Here is a 15881-nt window from a genome sequence, read left to right as displayed (position 1 = left end):
TATAATGCCACCTAGTGTTTCCAGCATGTCACTTTAGAATGGCAAATCTAGCTGCAGATCATTCTGCTGTAACGCGACTGTTGTGTTCCTATGTGACTTCGTGCTATAGGAAATCATACTATGGAAAACTGCTACAGAAAATCACACTGTAGAAGATCACTGACAGAAAATGTACACATTATCCAAACAACGGCCACAATTTGTCATTCGCGTTATGGCTAACTCATGCTGACAAAACACACGTTATAGCAGAACCTCTGTACTGGGGTCACTGATTTATGAATGTCTAACTTACGAGCAGTTGTGAACAGGCTCAGGAACAGGCCATGAAGACTGCCTGTACTCATTATTGGTCTAATACACAGGGTTGCGTCATCACCACACTCCTGTACTGCAGTGAGAGCTGGATTGCATTGTATCAGCAAGACACAGGGATAGAGAAATTCTGTTTGAAATGTCTTTGCCATTTTCTTATTCAAATAAAGGACTGTCGAGCAACCATATTGAAGACAAGAATTCAGGCAAAAATCCCTCTGCGCTACCTACTCATTCGCTCTTGACATGTCACCATTTTAACGGCACCTGCACCAGCACTAACAGCTGTGCCAACACTTTCACCTCACTCAATCCTCCTTTGCTCTCATCCAAGGAGCCAATAGGGCAGAAAGAGACAAGACAGGTGGTAGGCTGCCTATCATTTGGCTCCTGACCCCCTTCAAGGAGAAGATCCCAACCCCGACAGTAAGTAGGGGGCTGATCTCTATGTCCAATCCTCTGGACTGCTATCAAAGGTTGTCCTTGATTTACTGTGCTGGGACCCCTCGCACCCACCAAGTAAAGGCTATCTCTCTAGATGTGACTGAGAACAACCATGTCAAGTCCCTGAATTTGCATTAGTACTAAACAGCAAAGCAAATAGAAGTGACATGGTGGCTCTGGAGGGAAAGCGCACAAAGTCAAGGCAAAGCAGGAATACTGTGAGTATCCAAGTAGGCCGAAAGTGTACTACTTGAGTACTAAGAAGCAAGTGCGTAGCCATGAGATGCAGCCTATTCCGATCTGTGAGCTAGGTTCATGTCTCTCTGCATAAGTGCTGGGTTTTTGCAACAGCATTTGAATAGTAGTTAATGGTGTGCCCTAAAATGCAACTTTAATATGCAGATACATACTGTGAGTGGGTTAGGATGTGTCCTGTTGGCAACCTTCGGATGTCAAAGTCCTTGGACTTGTTGGTGCCCATGGATTATAGCCTGAGATGCTGGTATCTAGTGCCCAGATGGAGATCTTTACTAGTAAGTACCAGGCAACCTCTCAATCCTCCATGTTACGACTTCTTGGTATCTAGCTTGTTTGTAGTGAATAAGAGAATACATATTATTGAAGCCAGATCTGCACTTCATTAGGCTGTCAACAATCAAGAATTCCCTTTAATCTTGTCTCTGTCTCGCACTAATCTTGTCTTGACATGCAAAATTGTGTTGGGATATAAAAACTAGTTTCACCCAACATTGAGATAGGCCTTTTTCGATGTCAGATGCTATGTTCCTAGATTCCCACAATGGCCCATCTAACTGAATGGCAGCATCTAAATTCCTATACTGTACCAGTATAGTTAACAGCTAAGTCTCTACAAACATGATGGAAAAAGAAGCCATATTCCCAGGAACAAAAGCTTCCTGTGCAAGGTGGTACCAGACAGTGCTGATTAAACAGGCATCTGATGAGAAGGGGTACTCGACCTTCTTGGTTATGGAGGCTACGATATCAAAGACAGAGGAGAGGACAATGAAACAGATGCATCCCATCCCTTGGATGGATAATCCCAGAGTCATGAGTGTCCTGGGTAGGAGAAGTGATTGAACATTTTGGAAGACTAAGAAAAATAAATAGAAGTAAAAGTATTGAAGACATCTGGGGCTGATAACCTAGGAACAACCATCACAGAATTAGGACCCTGAGCTTGGAGCTCAGAGGACAGACCCAACTGAGTGACTTCAGCTGACCAACTATCCTTCACCAGTGTGGGTAAAACTTAAGTCTCAGTAGTGAGTCTAAGACAGCTTTGTGTTATAACTTGATGCAATTTTACACTGGCTGAGTGATAAATAAAGAAGTAGATTGCAGTAACAGTGCTGTAATCATTGTGTTCATTGGCATTGATCCAGAGAGAGCCATGACATTCTGGCCCCTGTGAGATTCCACCCCACGTCTTAATGACGAGGCAGAGTGCTGCCAGAGAAGTAAAGAAAACAAAGCACATCTTGGATCCCACAATCTTATTCTGTCCCATTTGGCTGGGATCTGTGAGTCAAGTATCAGTCACATGAACACCTGTTGTAGATACCAATGAAAAGGAGTAAACTTTATCCTCAAATTGAGGAACAGTCACCATCGACAACTTCAGACATCCCACAAACAGAGCATTCCATTCTGCATTTCTTAACTAGCTAATGGAGTGAACAATTTGTTACCACAAAAGGAAGTCAGGGAGTCCAGCAAAACAAAGGTTAAAGATGTGTTAGTCCAATCGGATATCCATCCCATGGCTGGTATCAAAGAAGATAATCATGATTGACAGAGGCAGTCCTCACAGCTCTGGGATATTACTGCTGAAATTCCTTTGAGCAGAACCTCAAAGGAATGTTTTTCATGCATAATGTTACTTTCAACCAGATATCAGAAAGATGTTGTGAAACTTGAAAGGGTTCAGAAAAGATTTACAAGGATTTTGCCAGGGTTGGAGGATTTGAGCTATAGGGAGAGGTTGAACAGGGAGGGGCTTTTTTCCCTGGAGCGTCGGAGGCTGAGGGGTGACCTTATGGAGGTTTACAAAATTATGGGGGGCATGGATAGAATAAATAGACAAAGTCTTTTCCCTGGGGCCGGGGTTTAGGGTGAGAGGGAAAAGATATAAAAGACACCTACGGGGCAACTTTTTCTCTCAGAGGGTGGTACGTGTATGGAATGAGCTGCCAGAGGAAGTGATGAAGGCTAGTACAATTGCAACATTTAAAAGGCATTTGGATGGGTATATGAATAGGAAGCGTTTGGAGAGATATGGGCCAAGTGCTGGCAAGTAGGACTAGATTGGGTTGGAATATCTGGTCAGCATGGACAAGTTGGACCGAAGGGACTGTTTCCGTGCTGTACATCTCTATGACTCTATGACTCAAGCCAGCAGTGTGATGGATACTTAATGGATGTGTGAATGCAGCTTTATATCTCTAGAACAGGATTGACTATACCTTTCACAGACAGGGAGGGCCCCATTACTCTCACACACTGGGCCAGTGAGCACATTCCAATAAAGATGAAAAGGTTTTGCCACACTCTAAATAATTGAAAAAAACAGTTGCAAAGCAACATGTTGGTAATTTAAATAAGTAACCAATAAAATTGCCATTTAGAAATGTCAAGCAACAAAGCTGCATTTTTGGAATGGCAACTAATTGTAAAATTATAAAAAGCTGCTTTTTACGAAACTCTCGTTCCCCCTCCTCTACCATGACCCAAGGAGACCCAACTTTCATTCCCACAAAGCAGTAGACTGACTCTCATTCTAACCCCAGAAGCCCGATCCTTATCCTGCCCTCACTCAACTCCTCAGCACCTCAACTCTTCTTCCAACTCCACCAAATATGCCAGCCTGACTTTACTGCCCCTCTTTCCAGTCAGTCTCTTCTGAAATCCTTTGCCGTTTCCAACCTGAGAGCTCAGTTTGCACCTCGGTTGAGGGAAACCACTTGTGTTGCACTTCTCACTGCTTCAATCGCTGACCATGTCTCTTCCACTAATAATGGGCTGCCTTCTGGGCAGGTTGCTCACGAAGATTACCTTATGCATCACTGGGGTACTGTACTCGAACTGAAGCTCCGTTGTTCTCAGAGTCGTCACAGAAGTTCATGGTTTTACAAAACTACACAAAATCCCCTATTATTTCTGTTTTTTTGATATACGTTGACAGAAAGCACAGACCAGATTTGTACAGACTTACAAATCTGTTTGTAAATAGATTCTTACTACAGATAAACCATTGTGCACTATTGACATATAACCCTACTTATTAAAACCCGAACCTCCTTACAAAACTCCCCTATACTCACATATAGTCAGACACTAATGAAATGGGTGTTATGGGTGGTGGAAAAGACTGAGAAGATAGTTCGATGGTCCCTGTCTATAGGGTTCACTGAGATGATCCTTTTAGTTTGTGAGGACTTGCTGTTCCTTGATCTTCCTTCTGCAGGTACTTTCACTTGTTTGCATGAGGTGACTGGTTTGCATTTAGAATGTCCCTGGCTTATAGTTAAAAGCCACAACTCACAGCAACCAATGGAGGCAATAAGTTGGTTTTCTTCAGGCTTGAAGTGTTTTTTTACCACAAAGGAAAATACAGCCCCTTCCTTTTCAAAGGGCCAATAGCTTCTGACCAAACATTCAGTTATCTGAGAACCAAATCACATAGCTGTTGGCAGGCAAATGGCCTTTGTCATTGACAACTGGTTACCATTCCAAAGACCAGTCAGATAATTATTGCCATCTGAATCTCACTTTGTACATACCCCAGGCTGCAGTTGGTCTGTAGTAACGTCCCCCACTGCTGGAACAGACTGTAAACAGCACCTTTAAGGAGTGTCAAGTAACTTTAAAATAGTGCAGCAATCCTTTCCACAGCCTTGGTTTTCAAAACAGTTCTCCCATTTCAGTCCATCATCAAAAATACAGAAAAATGAAAAGACACGTTTGGCATTATCTCAGACAAGGCCTCAATTAATGATGTCAATCAGCGGGAATCCCTTTCCTCGTGTAACGATTGTGTTAAACTCTCTTTGGGGTATATTACAGCAAACATTTTAACCGTGCATTGTCCATTGTCCATCCTTTACCATCAAGAATAATGACAGCGGCCATTTATGGGAATAACGGTGCATCAAATTACCCCAAGTCAGACACCCAACTTGGACATGTATTGCTATCCTTTCTCTCTGTTGTGTCAAAATCCCAGAATGTGCTCTGGTGTGGGACTGACATCAACACAAGAGCTGTAATGGTTCAAGACCAAGGCCCACTATCATTATCTCCAGGCAATGAGGGGATGACCAATAAACATGGTCCTACTTTGTCAAACAAACAAAACGTAAATCTCACTGCACATTCAGAATTACCAATACATAAAAGGTAGCAGCAGTAAGAAAGGAAGCAGTCTTGTTCTGGATCAAGGCCGAGTGGAAATATAAATGTGGAAATTCCTGTGCAATGTTATTCCATAAATAGTTAACACACTTGTATCAAATTCCTCTCTCAGCAATTTAATGATGCTGATCACCCATTTAACAAAAACTCCCAAGGCAGGTGGTGAAGGCTACAATTCCAAGTTCTCATGGTATTTTAAACAGTTCAACTCTACTCATGCAGAGTCTGACATCAGATAGCTTGAATTATAGTCAGACCTACATCCCAGATGTATGTTATTATAAGCATTGTGCATAAATCCAGCCTCCGTATGCCAGAATCTTTCTAGGTTACTGCATTGGATGAAATTTGATATTTAAACTGAATGGCGTTATTACTTAGTCACATTATAAATTTTCTGGCCTAGCAGTTAAAATATTAACTCCAATCTCTGACTGAATACAAGCCTTCCGATGCCCACCCTCCCATGTTTCTTTCATTATTATATAATATTTTCTCAAGATGTTCCCAATGTCAAACTTCATATGCTCTTTTCACTCTACTCCGTGTTTAATTCTTCCTGATCCATTTTCTTCATTCCTTGAAACCACAAGCCACTTAATGCCCCTATTTTATTTTTGTGAGTTATCTAAAATATGAATTCATGTAACTGGTCTGACTTTGCTTCTTTCTTTATTCTGTATTTGTGTAATGATCACTTGTGAAAAGGACATAACACCAGGTTATAGTCCAACAGGTTTAATTGGAAGCACACTAGCTTTTGGAGCGACGCTCCTTCACCAGGTGATAGTGGAGGGCTCGATCGTAACACAGAATTTATAGCAAAAATTTACAGTGTGATGTAACTGAAATTATACATTAAAAAATTGATTGTCTGTTAAGCCTTTCATCTGTTAGAAAACCATGATAGTTTCACTTCTTTTATGTGTAAATCACAAAACCTTTTTTTTAAAGTTGCATTCTCGGGTTCGGGCTGAAGAAGGGCTTATGCCCGAAACGTCGATTCTCCTGCTCCTTGGATGCTGCCTGACCTGCTGCGCTTTTCCAGCAACACATTTTTCAGTAAAGATCACTTGTGGCTGGATACCTATATCTAATGGTAGTGAATGCCTCACAGGCCTCAGATACATTAAAGATATTTCACAAATCCAAAACCTTGAAATTAAACCAGCAAAAATGATTATTTGAAAGGAGACACAACTCTATTCAACGAATGAGTTAGCACTACCACTAAAAGCATTGGAGAGCAACATTGGATGTTCTCCATCATAGAAAGAAAAGCATCACGTTTTCACTATTCTGGCACTGTACATTACATTGAAAAGGAGTGAGTGGGTACAACTCCATCCCCCTTTTTGTTCAGGTTGTGGAGGAAGGGTGTAAAATTATAAAGTAAACCGATCAATAATAATAGAAACCCCATTAAAAAAATAGAGAAACGCAAGGAAAGTTAACGTATTCCAATCTAATTAAAGGCATTTGTGATGGAGTTTAGATGGGAACATAGCTGGAAGTCAGCAGGATTCCTGAGGGGGTGGAAAAGAGCAATCACACCATGGCTAATCATGAGGGAATGTGGCACATGGGCCTTGTCTGATTATGTGGCAAGACTAGTCTTTTTACTGCAGTCACTGGTAATGCTATGGCTTGTCTGGTGCCTACAGACGCCTCCCTTGGCATTGCTCTGCTCAAGAATTCAACTTCTTGAACTTCATTGAAAACTGATGAAGGCTTAATTACACTATCTAGAGACAGATAAGCATTAACCTTGTTCTATTCCAGGTTAACTCCAGAATAATACGCTGGCTAGCTGATTTTTTTGGTGCAAGTTTAAATTGAATTATTTTTCTGAAATATTCCTTGTCTTAAGAGCATCTTATAATAAGTATTCAGGGCTGGCACAGTGGCTCAGTGGTTAGCACTGCTGCCTTACAGCACCAGGGACCCAGGTTTGATTACAGTCTCAGGTGACTGTCCGTGTGGAGTTTGCACATACTCTGCGTGGGTTTCCTCTGGGTGCTCCAGTTTCCTAACATAGTTCAAAGATGTGTAGGTTAGGTGAATTGGCCATGCTAAATTGCCCATGGTGTTCAGGGATGTAGAGGTTAAGTGCATGAGTAGTAGCAGAATGGGTCTGGGTGGGGTACTCTTTGGAGGTTCAGTGTGGACTTGTTTGGCCTGTTTCCACACTGCAGGGATTCTATGATGATTACATTTTCCCAAGCAGTAGATAGACAGGTTTATGGTGCACTCCAATTCCCTTGTTATTCAAGACCTTTTTTTTTAAATCCAAGTGATATTGCTTGTACCAACACAGACTCAGAAAGTAGGTAAGTTAATCCAATTTGCTAATTTAATGAATGCAGAAGCAATAGACTTTAAAGGAGTAACAGGGACAAGGAATTATGTACTGCTTATATTTCGTGATGCCAGATTGGGCTGCTCTTGTCATGTGCTTCACTCAACCAAGATTTCAAAGTCAACAAGTTTGTTCTGTACGGAGGTTAAAATGACAAAATAGGTAATTGGCTGCTGGCCCATGCTCTGATCTGCAATTTTATAAAGTTCTTCCATCCTTCTGTGGAACACAGCTTTGAAATTCCCACTGCAACACCAGCAACTTTCATTTGTCAGGTATCTGACAGCCTGTGCTGTCTGAGTTACCAATGGTACATTTATTAGTTGCATTTATTAGCTTGCAGATTGTTAACTATCTTAACTATACCAGTAGTCTCCCCACTATGTGGATTTGTGATCATTGCCTTGTTGTCTGCTTACTGGCTATTTAATCCAACTGTCAGTTCCTGGGTCAGCCATAACCCAGCAGTGGTGGCAATACAGCCAAAGGAATTCTTTTTGTCTTGAAATGCTGGGGTGGGGGAGATAGGAACAAGACACTTTGAAGAATTTTCTCCCTTATTGATCCACTAGTGCAGCCTGCTGCAAAAGCCTCTGCATGTACCCTCCAGCTTTCAGAGTTTGCCACCTCCCCTAATTGGATGATAAACAGCATCCTTCTTACCTTCCCCATCCCGGGAAAATATTGTCCAAGTCACTGCTAGGAAAGCTGAAACGTTTTGAAGAATAAACTTAGCCAATGGGAAACTAAGACAACTGTATTTTTTAAAATTTATTGTTTAGGTGAATAATGTTGAAATTCACATACTAGCATCTTAAATAGGAAAACATCCCAAATGGTCACTGGAACAGTCCAGGTTAATGATAATAGCTGTGCATGTTATTTCAGAATCTGGCCATTCGACTGACGATCCACCTAATAATTAAAAACTGGCAAAAAATTGTGTCAATCACAGTCTGATTTGATAAGTGATATTGGAATTTTTTTCTAAGAGAGAATGATTCATGCATAACATAACTTTTGAAAGCCCTTTCTTGTCAGAGGAATTAGGAGTGTTAATTGGTGCTGTTTCCCTCTCTCGTGTGGAATTGTAATAATTTATCAATTTCATTTCCAATTTCCACTCTGCCCTCACCTTCACCTGGTCCATCTCTGATTTCTCCCTTCCCTTCCTCTCTTTCCATTTCTGGGGATAGGCTGCCCACTGATTTCCATTACAAAGCCACCGAATCCCACAGTTACCTGGACTATACATTCCCACACCTTGCTTCCAGTAAGGTCTCTCTTCCATTCTCCCAGTTTCGCTGTCTCTGCCACATCTATTCCGATGACGCCACCTTTGCAGCAGAGCCCCAGAAATGTCCACCTTTTTCCACAACCGAGGATTCTGTGCTACTGTAGTTGACAGGACCTTCAGCTGAGTCCAACCCATCTCCCATACTTCTGTTCTCAGTCCTTCACTTCCCTCCCACACCAGCGATGTGGTCTCTTGGTCCTTCTTTCCACCCCACCTGCATTTGTATCCAAAGAATCACAACCTACCATTTCCACCACTACTAGCTATACATTCGCCTCCCCTCCCTAGTCAACCTTCTACACGGGATAGTCCCTCTGGGACCCGATCCACTCCTTCTCCATTTCCAACACCTCCCCACACCCCCATGGTACCTTCCTAAGCAATCACAGAAGGTGTAACATATGCCCATTTACCTCCCTCCTCCTCACTATCCAAGGCTCTAGACACACCTTGCAGGTGCAGCAACGATTCACCTGCACTTCATTTAATCAAGTCGACTGTACTTTCTGCTCGCAATACAGTCTCCTATATTATGGGAAGATGAAATGCAGACTTGGTGACCACTTGATCCATAAAAATGACCCCAAGCTTCCAATTGCCTGCCCCTTCAATATACCACCACATTCCCACACCAACATTTGTGTGTCAAACCTGTTACAGTGTTCCAGTGAGGTTCAATGCAAGCTGGAAGAACAGCATCTCATCTTCTACCCAGGAACCTCACAGCCTTCAGGACTCAGTACTAAGTTTAACAATTTCAAAATGCAATCACTCTCCTCCACATCATTTATCCATCCCCATATCCCTAAATCCTGTTGTGTGTGAGTTGTTCCTCTCATAGATTAGAGTGGTGCTGGAAATGCACAGCAGGTCAGGCAGCATCCGAGGAACAGGAAAATCCATGTTTCGGGCAGGAGCTCTTCATCAGGAATGAGGCTGGAAGCCTTGGTGGTGGATAGATAAGTCAGAGGGGGGTGGGGCTGGGGAGAAGGTAGCTGTGCGTGCAATAGGTGGATGGAGGTGGGGGTAAAGGTGATACGTCGGAGAGGAGGGTGGAGCGAATAGGTGGGAAGGAAGATTGGCAGATGGGACAGGACATGAGGATGGTGCTAAGCTGGAAGCTTGAAACTGAGGTAAGGTGGGGGGAGGGTAAATGAGGAAACTGGTGAAATCTACATTGATGCCCTGGGGTTGAAGTGTTCTGAGGCGGAAAATGAGGCGTTCTTCCGCCGGGCGTTGGGTGGTGAGGGAGTGGCGGTGGAGGAGGCCCAGAACCTGCATGTCGTCGGCAGAGTGGGAGGGGTGTTGAAATGTTGGGCCATGGGGCAGTGGGGTTGATTGGTGTGGGTGTCCCGGAGGTGTTCCCTGAAGCGCTCTGCGAGAAGACAGCCAGTCTCCCCTGTGTAGAGGAGACCGCATCGGGAGCAATGGATGCAATAAATGACATTGTTGGATGTGCAAGTGAAACTTTGATGGATGTGGAAGGCTCCTTTGGGCCTTGGATGGAGGTGAGGGGGGAGGTGTGGATGCAGGTTTTGCAATTCCTGCGGTGGCAGGGGAAGGTGCCAGGAGGGGAGGGTGGGTTGTTGGGGAGGCGTGGACCTGACCAGATAGTCACGGAGGGAATGGTCTTTGCAGAAAGTGAATGGGGGTGGGGAGGGAAATATATCCCTCAACACCTTTACCCCTTTCTCCATCCACCTATTGTACTCCCAGCTACCTTCTCCCCAGCCCCACCCCCCTCCCATTTATGTCTCCATCCCCGAGGCTTCCAGCCTCATTCCTGATGACGGGCTCCTGCCTGAAACGTTGAATTTCCTGCTCCTCGGAAGCTGCCTGACCTGCTGTGCTTTTTCAGCATCACTTTAATGTTGACTCTAATCTCCAGCATGTGCAGCCCTTACTTTCGCCTTGTTCCCTGCATAGTCGACCCATTTTCAATGACTCACACTTCGCATGAGAACCCTGCTTAGTTTTCCTCTCTCTCTCTTGGATTATCATCAGATCTCTCTTTGTTTACCTGCCCCTTTATATTTTTCTCTCTCTGTCTTTCGCGCTCTCTGGCCTCTATCTTTATTTACTCTATTCACTCCCTCACCATTATCAGCATAATAATTACTATCCTTTCCAGTCTGATGAAGGGTCATTGGACTTGAGACATTTACTCTGTTTTTGTCTCTGCCGATGCTGCCAGACCTGGTGAGTTTCTCCAGCACTCTGTCTTTGTTCAAGTTAGGAGTGTTCAGTCATGTTGTTATTGTGTTTGTGGTTTAAGGATAATGTGGTACACTGCTTTAATAAAACATGGCACATATTCAGAGTGCAAAACATTACACAAACCTTTTAAAGGCTAGCAGGTTCCTGTCTCTTGATTCACAGTCATCTGCACCTCCAGCATAGAAATCCCATACTGCTGAAGGGAGAAAACGTTCAGCATAGGCCTCAAAGTCATCCAAGCAAATCATAGACATTACTAGATGGGGTGAATCCTGAAGAATAAAATATAAAATCTTTCATTTGATGAAACAGTGTTAGAAACTTACAGCTGCAATTTCATCCCAAATTCATAAATATATTGTTTAATTCTATAAGAACACACAATGCAAGGTGGAACAATGTTCTGTCAGTGTGTTAGTTGGTCTCTGATAAGACCTATATGGTGGTTTAACTAATGGGCTAGGTTCATAGAATCTCTACAATGTGGACAGTGCCCCTCAGGCTCATTGAGCCCACACCAACCCTCCAAACAGCATCCCCATCCCACCAAATCCCAGCACCTCCCCCCCATTTCCCATGGCTAGTCTACCTAGCTTGTACATCATGGGGCAATTTAGCATGACCAACCCACTTAACCTGCACATCTTTGCACTGTGGGAGGAAACTGGAGCACCCGGTGGAAACTCATGCGGACACGGGGAGAATGTGCAAACTCCACACAGACAGTCTGCTGAGGCTGGAATCGAACCTTGGTCCCTGGCACCATCAGACGGCAGTGCTAACCACTGAGTCACCATTCCATGCCAATTCCTGCTCCTGCCCATTAACTAAGCAATGATTCCTGCTGGATTCAAGCGGGAGTCAGGCCTCAGTATGGAATTCAGGGCAAGGAGTTAAAATCTCTCTAGGCCTTGGCTTTTTGCTCACCCAGGCTCCTCACATTGATGTTGTGATAAAATTGGGCCCAGTTAATATTCAAACAAAGCTAGGAAGTTGTATTCATATCCAGAATATAATTCAAAGTTTGACCATGTATCCCATCCACGTGTAGCTGCTTCATGGGGAAAATAAATTTGAAATCCCATGGAAAAGTTAATGAGGTGTTGGATTTCCTTGGAGCTATTCTAAACTATATAATCTCATGAGTTGGACTCATACATCCAAGAAGAATATAAATCAGGTCTTTTTTGATTATGAGTTTCCAGAACATCATCAGTCATGGTTGAAAGGATTTTTTTTCTGGGTTACTGCCAATAATGAGAGCTTTAATGTTATCCAGCAAATCCGGGAGGTCTGGAGAGAGACTCAGAATAGACAGTTTAGGCCGAGTAGAACAACCTGAACATTTCTTTTACAGAGATTTTTGCAGGGTGGAATGTTCATATAATGCATTTATTCAGCAACAGCTCTTAAAACACTTGACACAACTTATTGACATCAGTCACAATAAGGCGTATGTTTTCAGTGGTATAATTTGAAATGGTGCTCTAGAATACCATTTGAATCCACTTGCCTTTAACAAAGCCTCATTTCTGAGGGTCTGACTACGGAGTGCCACTGGATTAATCCACACGTATGCACATAGTACTGCAGTAATTAGTCATTCCCTTCTAAAGGGAATGGGTGGCAAGGTGGCTCAGTGGTTAGCACTGCTGCCTCACAGTGCCAGAGACCCGGGTTCAATTCCCGCCTTGGGCAACTGTGTGGAGTTTGCACATTCTCCCCATGTCTGCGTGGGTTTCCTCCGGGTGCTCCAGTTTCCTCTCACAGTCCAAAAAAAAATGTGCAGGTTCAGTGAATTGGCCGTGCTAAATTGCCCATGGTGGTAGATGTAGGGGAATGGGTCTGTGTGGGTTGCTCTTCGGATGGCTGGTGTGGACTTGTTGGGCCAAAGGGCCTGTTTCCACACTATAAGTAATCTAATCTAATCTAAAGTCTGGCAAACCAGAAGAGTTTCCCAATTATCACTTGCCATCAGTCTTATTAGAAAGATTTACAGGCTGAAAATCAAACTATTTGACCTTATTACAATTTCAGTGGTCAATATGGCCTGCAGTAGGACTTGAACCAGGAATTTCTGGCCAGAGGTCGGAAAACTGTTGCTATACCATAAGACCTACTCACTAAGTATGTACAAACTAGAAATGTTTAGCTATGACATGTCAAAAAGAATAGAACTGACTCTATCAAATTACCCAAATAAAGAAAATGCAAAGGACTGAATTTTCTCTTCTGTTGGGAAGCCCAAAATGAAGCAGGCAGGACTCCAATCTCTGCCTGGTTACTGCAAAGCATTGTTATTGTTGTGATAATAGCAGTTTATGTATAGTTAAGTCCCACAAAGAATGATAAGAGATCAATAATCTTTTTTAAGAGATGTTGATCATAAAATCATAAAATGTTATGGCTGAGAAAAAGGCAACTTGGTCCATCAGGTCTATATCAACCTGAAATGAATCGAGCAGACTAATCCTGCTGTCCAGCATTTAGTCCATAGACCTGCAGGTTATGCCACTTGAGCAGCATTCCTGATACTTTTTAAAGGAATCCAGGGTTGATGCCTTTCAGGCAGTGAGTTCCAGAGCCCTACCTTGTTGAATTTCCCTTTTTCAAATCGTCATGCATGTTTTGATGCTCACCTGAAAATTAAGCTCAGGCCTCAATGTAATGTATCATCCAATAGAAAAAACAGAGCGTTACAGCTGTGTCTGGACAAAATCAGACTGCTGTTAACAACCAGCAGAGAACATTTAATCAATTATTGATAATCTTTTCTGTGTACAATTACACACATTAACCTCCATCAGTTAGAAAGGAACACAGGCATCGTATTGCATTTCGTTACTCTTTTGAATTTCAGTGGAATTTAAAACTGCTGGTGTAATTTCTGTTGTCCATTTTCAAATTATGCTGATAACAGTGGACATATGAGGGTACAATAGAATGCAATTGAAGGCAGACATCTTGATTAAAGCACTAGACTGCTAACCAGGTGTTTGGATCAGAATGTTGTCCTCAATTACAACCTACTGCATGACCTGAATATTCATTGTTAAGATTCCTTTGCATACAGCACATAAAATAATTTTTGAGGTTTGGATAAACTTAGGAGAAAGTGAGGACTGCAGATGCTGGCGATCAGAGTCAAGGAGTGTGGTGCTGGAAAAGCACAGCCAGTCAGGCAGCATCCGAGGAGAAGGGGACTCGACGTTTCAAACATAAGGTCTTCATCAAGAATGATTCCTGATGGAAAGCTTGTGCTTGAAATGTCAAATCTCCTGCTCCTTGGATGCTGCCTGACCGGCTGTGCTTTTCCAGCACGACACTCATTGGTTAAACTTAGTTTCCCTATGTGGTCCCTCAACCATACAATCATGGCATGAGATCAGTTGTTGACCTTTTCAATCCTCTGCCTTAAGGCTTGATTAGACAAATAGTTGTTTGGTAACACAGAACTTGAGTATTGCTGAAAAGAGACAGGTTTTGCCGAAGCTTTTTGCCTTGCATTCATCAGGACAATTGGCAAATTGGACACCTCCACCACCCTCAACTGTCCTAACTGTCACCCTCACTGTCCCAGAGATTTATCAATAGCACCTTGACTGCAATCCACAGCTTATAGGTGTGTGGTCCCCTGATAGATGAGGGGATCTCCAGTCACCACTTTGCTGATTATGAGAGAGGTACCAAGGTGTGGTGATCTCGTTTGCATAGGTAATCAGCTGAGAATTGTGCGATCGTCTGTGATCACTCATCCTGAACAGTAGTGGATATGATGCCATCAACGATGCTCGTTGCCTTACTACAACTTCAAAATGGTAAATCATGGCCAGAATATCCAACCTTTTTACACACGACAGCTTGCTGAATATATATTCATTCTTGTGTTTGCCAGCATTACAACTAAGATGACATTTCAGAAGTACTGTACTTCATTGAACTTGAAGCCCTTTAGAACATAGGAAAGAAAGGAAGTAAAGATGCTATCCAAGTTTAACTCTCTACTTCCCTTATGAAATCAGAAAGAGCTTCCGCATCATCTACCTCTCTGTTCTAAGCCTTTAAGAACAATATTATAATTAAACAACCACTTTATAGTGAGGGAAAAACCACTGATTGACATCTTTTTCTCTGAAAATATACATGAATCTGGAGGTCTGAATTTCACGCATGTTTTGCATTTGATCATACAACTAAGCTTTGCCTTATTGAATTATTGCAAATTGGTGCCCCTTATTTTATATTCTACATTATACAGGCTAGGATAATACATTCTCTGACTTATCTGCAGCAGATCCATGATTAAACAGTGAAAATTCTTACCTCAAAAAACCAGTGTGTTCTTTCACAATTATCAGTTTTGCTGTAAATGTGAATGTTGCAACGGTCTGATATCTTTACCAGGAAGTTACTCATTAATTTAGAACTGAGTTATAGATTGAGTTAGTAGTTAAATAATACCATTCCTAAAATAAACATTTGCTGCAAAGGACTGCATTTTTCATTTCTAACCAATGAACAGTTTCCAATTCAGTAATATTTAACATTTAGGAGCAAGCAAATGATGTACACAATGTTTGAGATGCCAAAAGACAGACGTGATGAGAATTTGAAATATCTTTAATTCCTTCATCAGCTATGCTATTGGCTGTATAGTGTACAGACTCAACAGTGGCTTTGAATGTTCCAGTCCTATAAATGACTTCACCTTCAAATTATAAATGACTTGTTTGTCTTTATCTGTTTGCTGTGCTGTTTTAAATATTGTATTAACAGATTCATTGTAGACAGGATAATGCTTCAAATACTTCAAGT

The 15881-nt window shown here is 42.4% G+C and overlaps 1 protein-coding gene across 4 annotated transcripts in view; it reads right to left on the bottom strand.

Annotated features, from left to right (window-relative positions):
• The window catches only part of LOC122557116 (hydroxyacid oxidase 2-like), a 42809-nt gene extending 27347 nt beyond the window's left edge, over window positions 1-15462 (bottom strand). Inside the window, exons 1-2 of one of the 4 annotated variants that reach the window (XM_043704440.1) lie at window positions 15390-15462; window positions 11190-11338 (exon numbers count right to left, since the gene is read on the bottom strand). In XM_043704440.1, coding sequence (XP_043560375.1) covers window positions 11190-11320 — 131 coding nt within the window. In that variant the 5' untranslated portion in view covers window positions 11321-11338; window positions 15390-15462. Of the gene's footprint in view, window positions 1-11189; window positions 11339-13705; window positions 13774-15389 lie in introns of those variants that run through there. The other 3 variants (XM_043704442.1, XM_043704441.1, XM_043704439.1) reach the window with 3 other exon arrangements.
• Window positions 15463-15881: the final 419 nt, after the last annotated feature.

The sequence above is a fragment of the Chiloscyllium plagiosum genome, chromosome 15 (assembly GCF_004010195.1).
Source record: "Chiloscyllium plagiosum isolate BGI_BamShark_2017 chromosome 15, ASM401019v2, whole genome shotgun sequence".
NCBI lineage: Eukaryota > Metazoa > Chordata > Chondrichthyes > Orectolobiformes > Hemiscylliidae > Chiloscyllium > Chiloscyllium plagiosum.
This window is presented reverse-complemented; position numbering and strand designations above follow the sequence as displayed.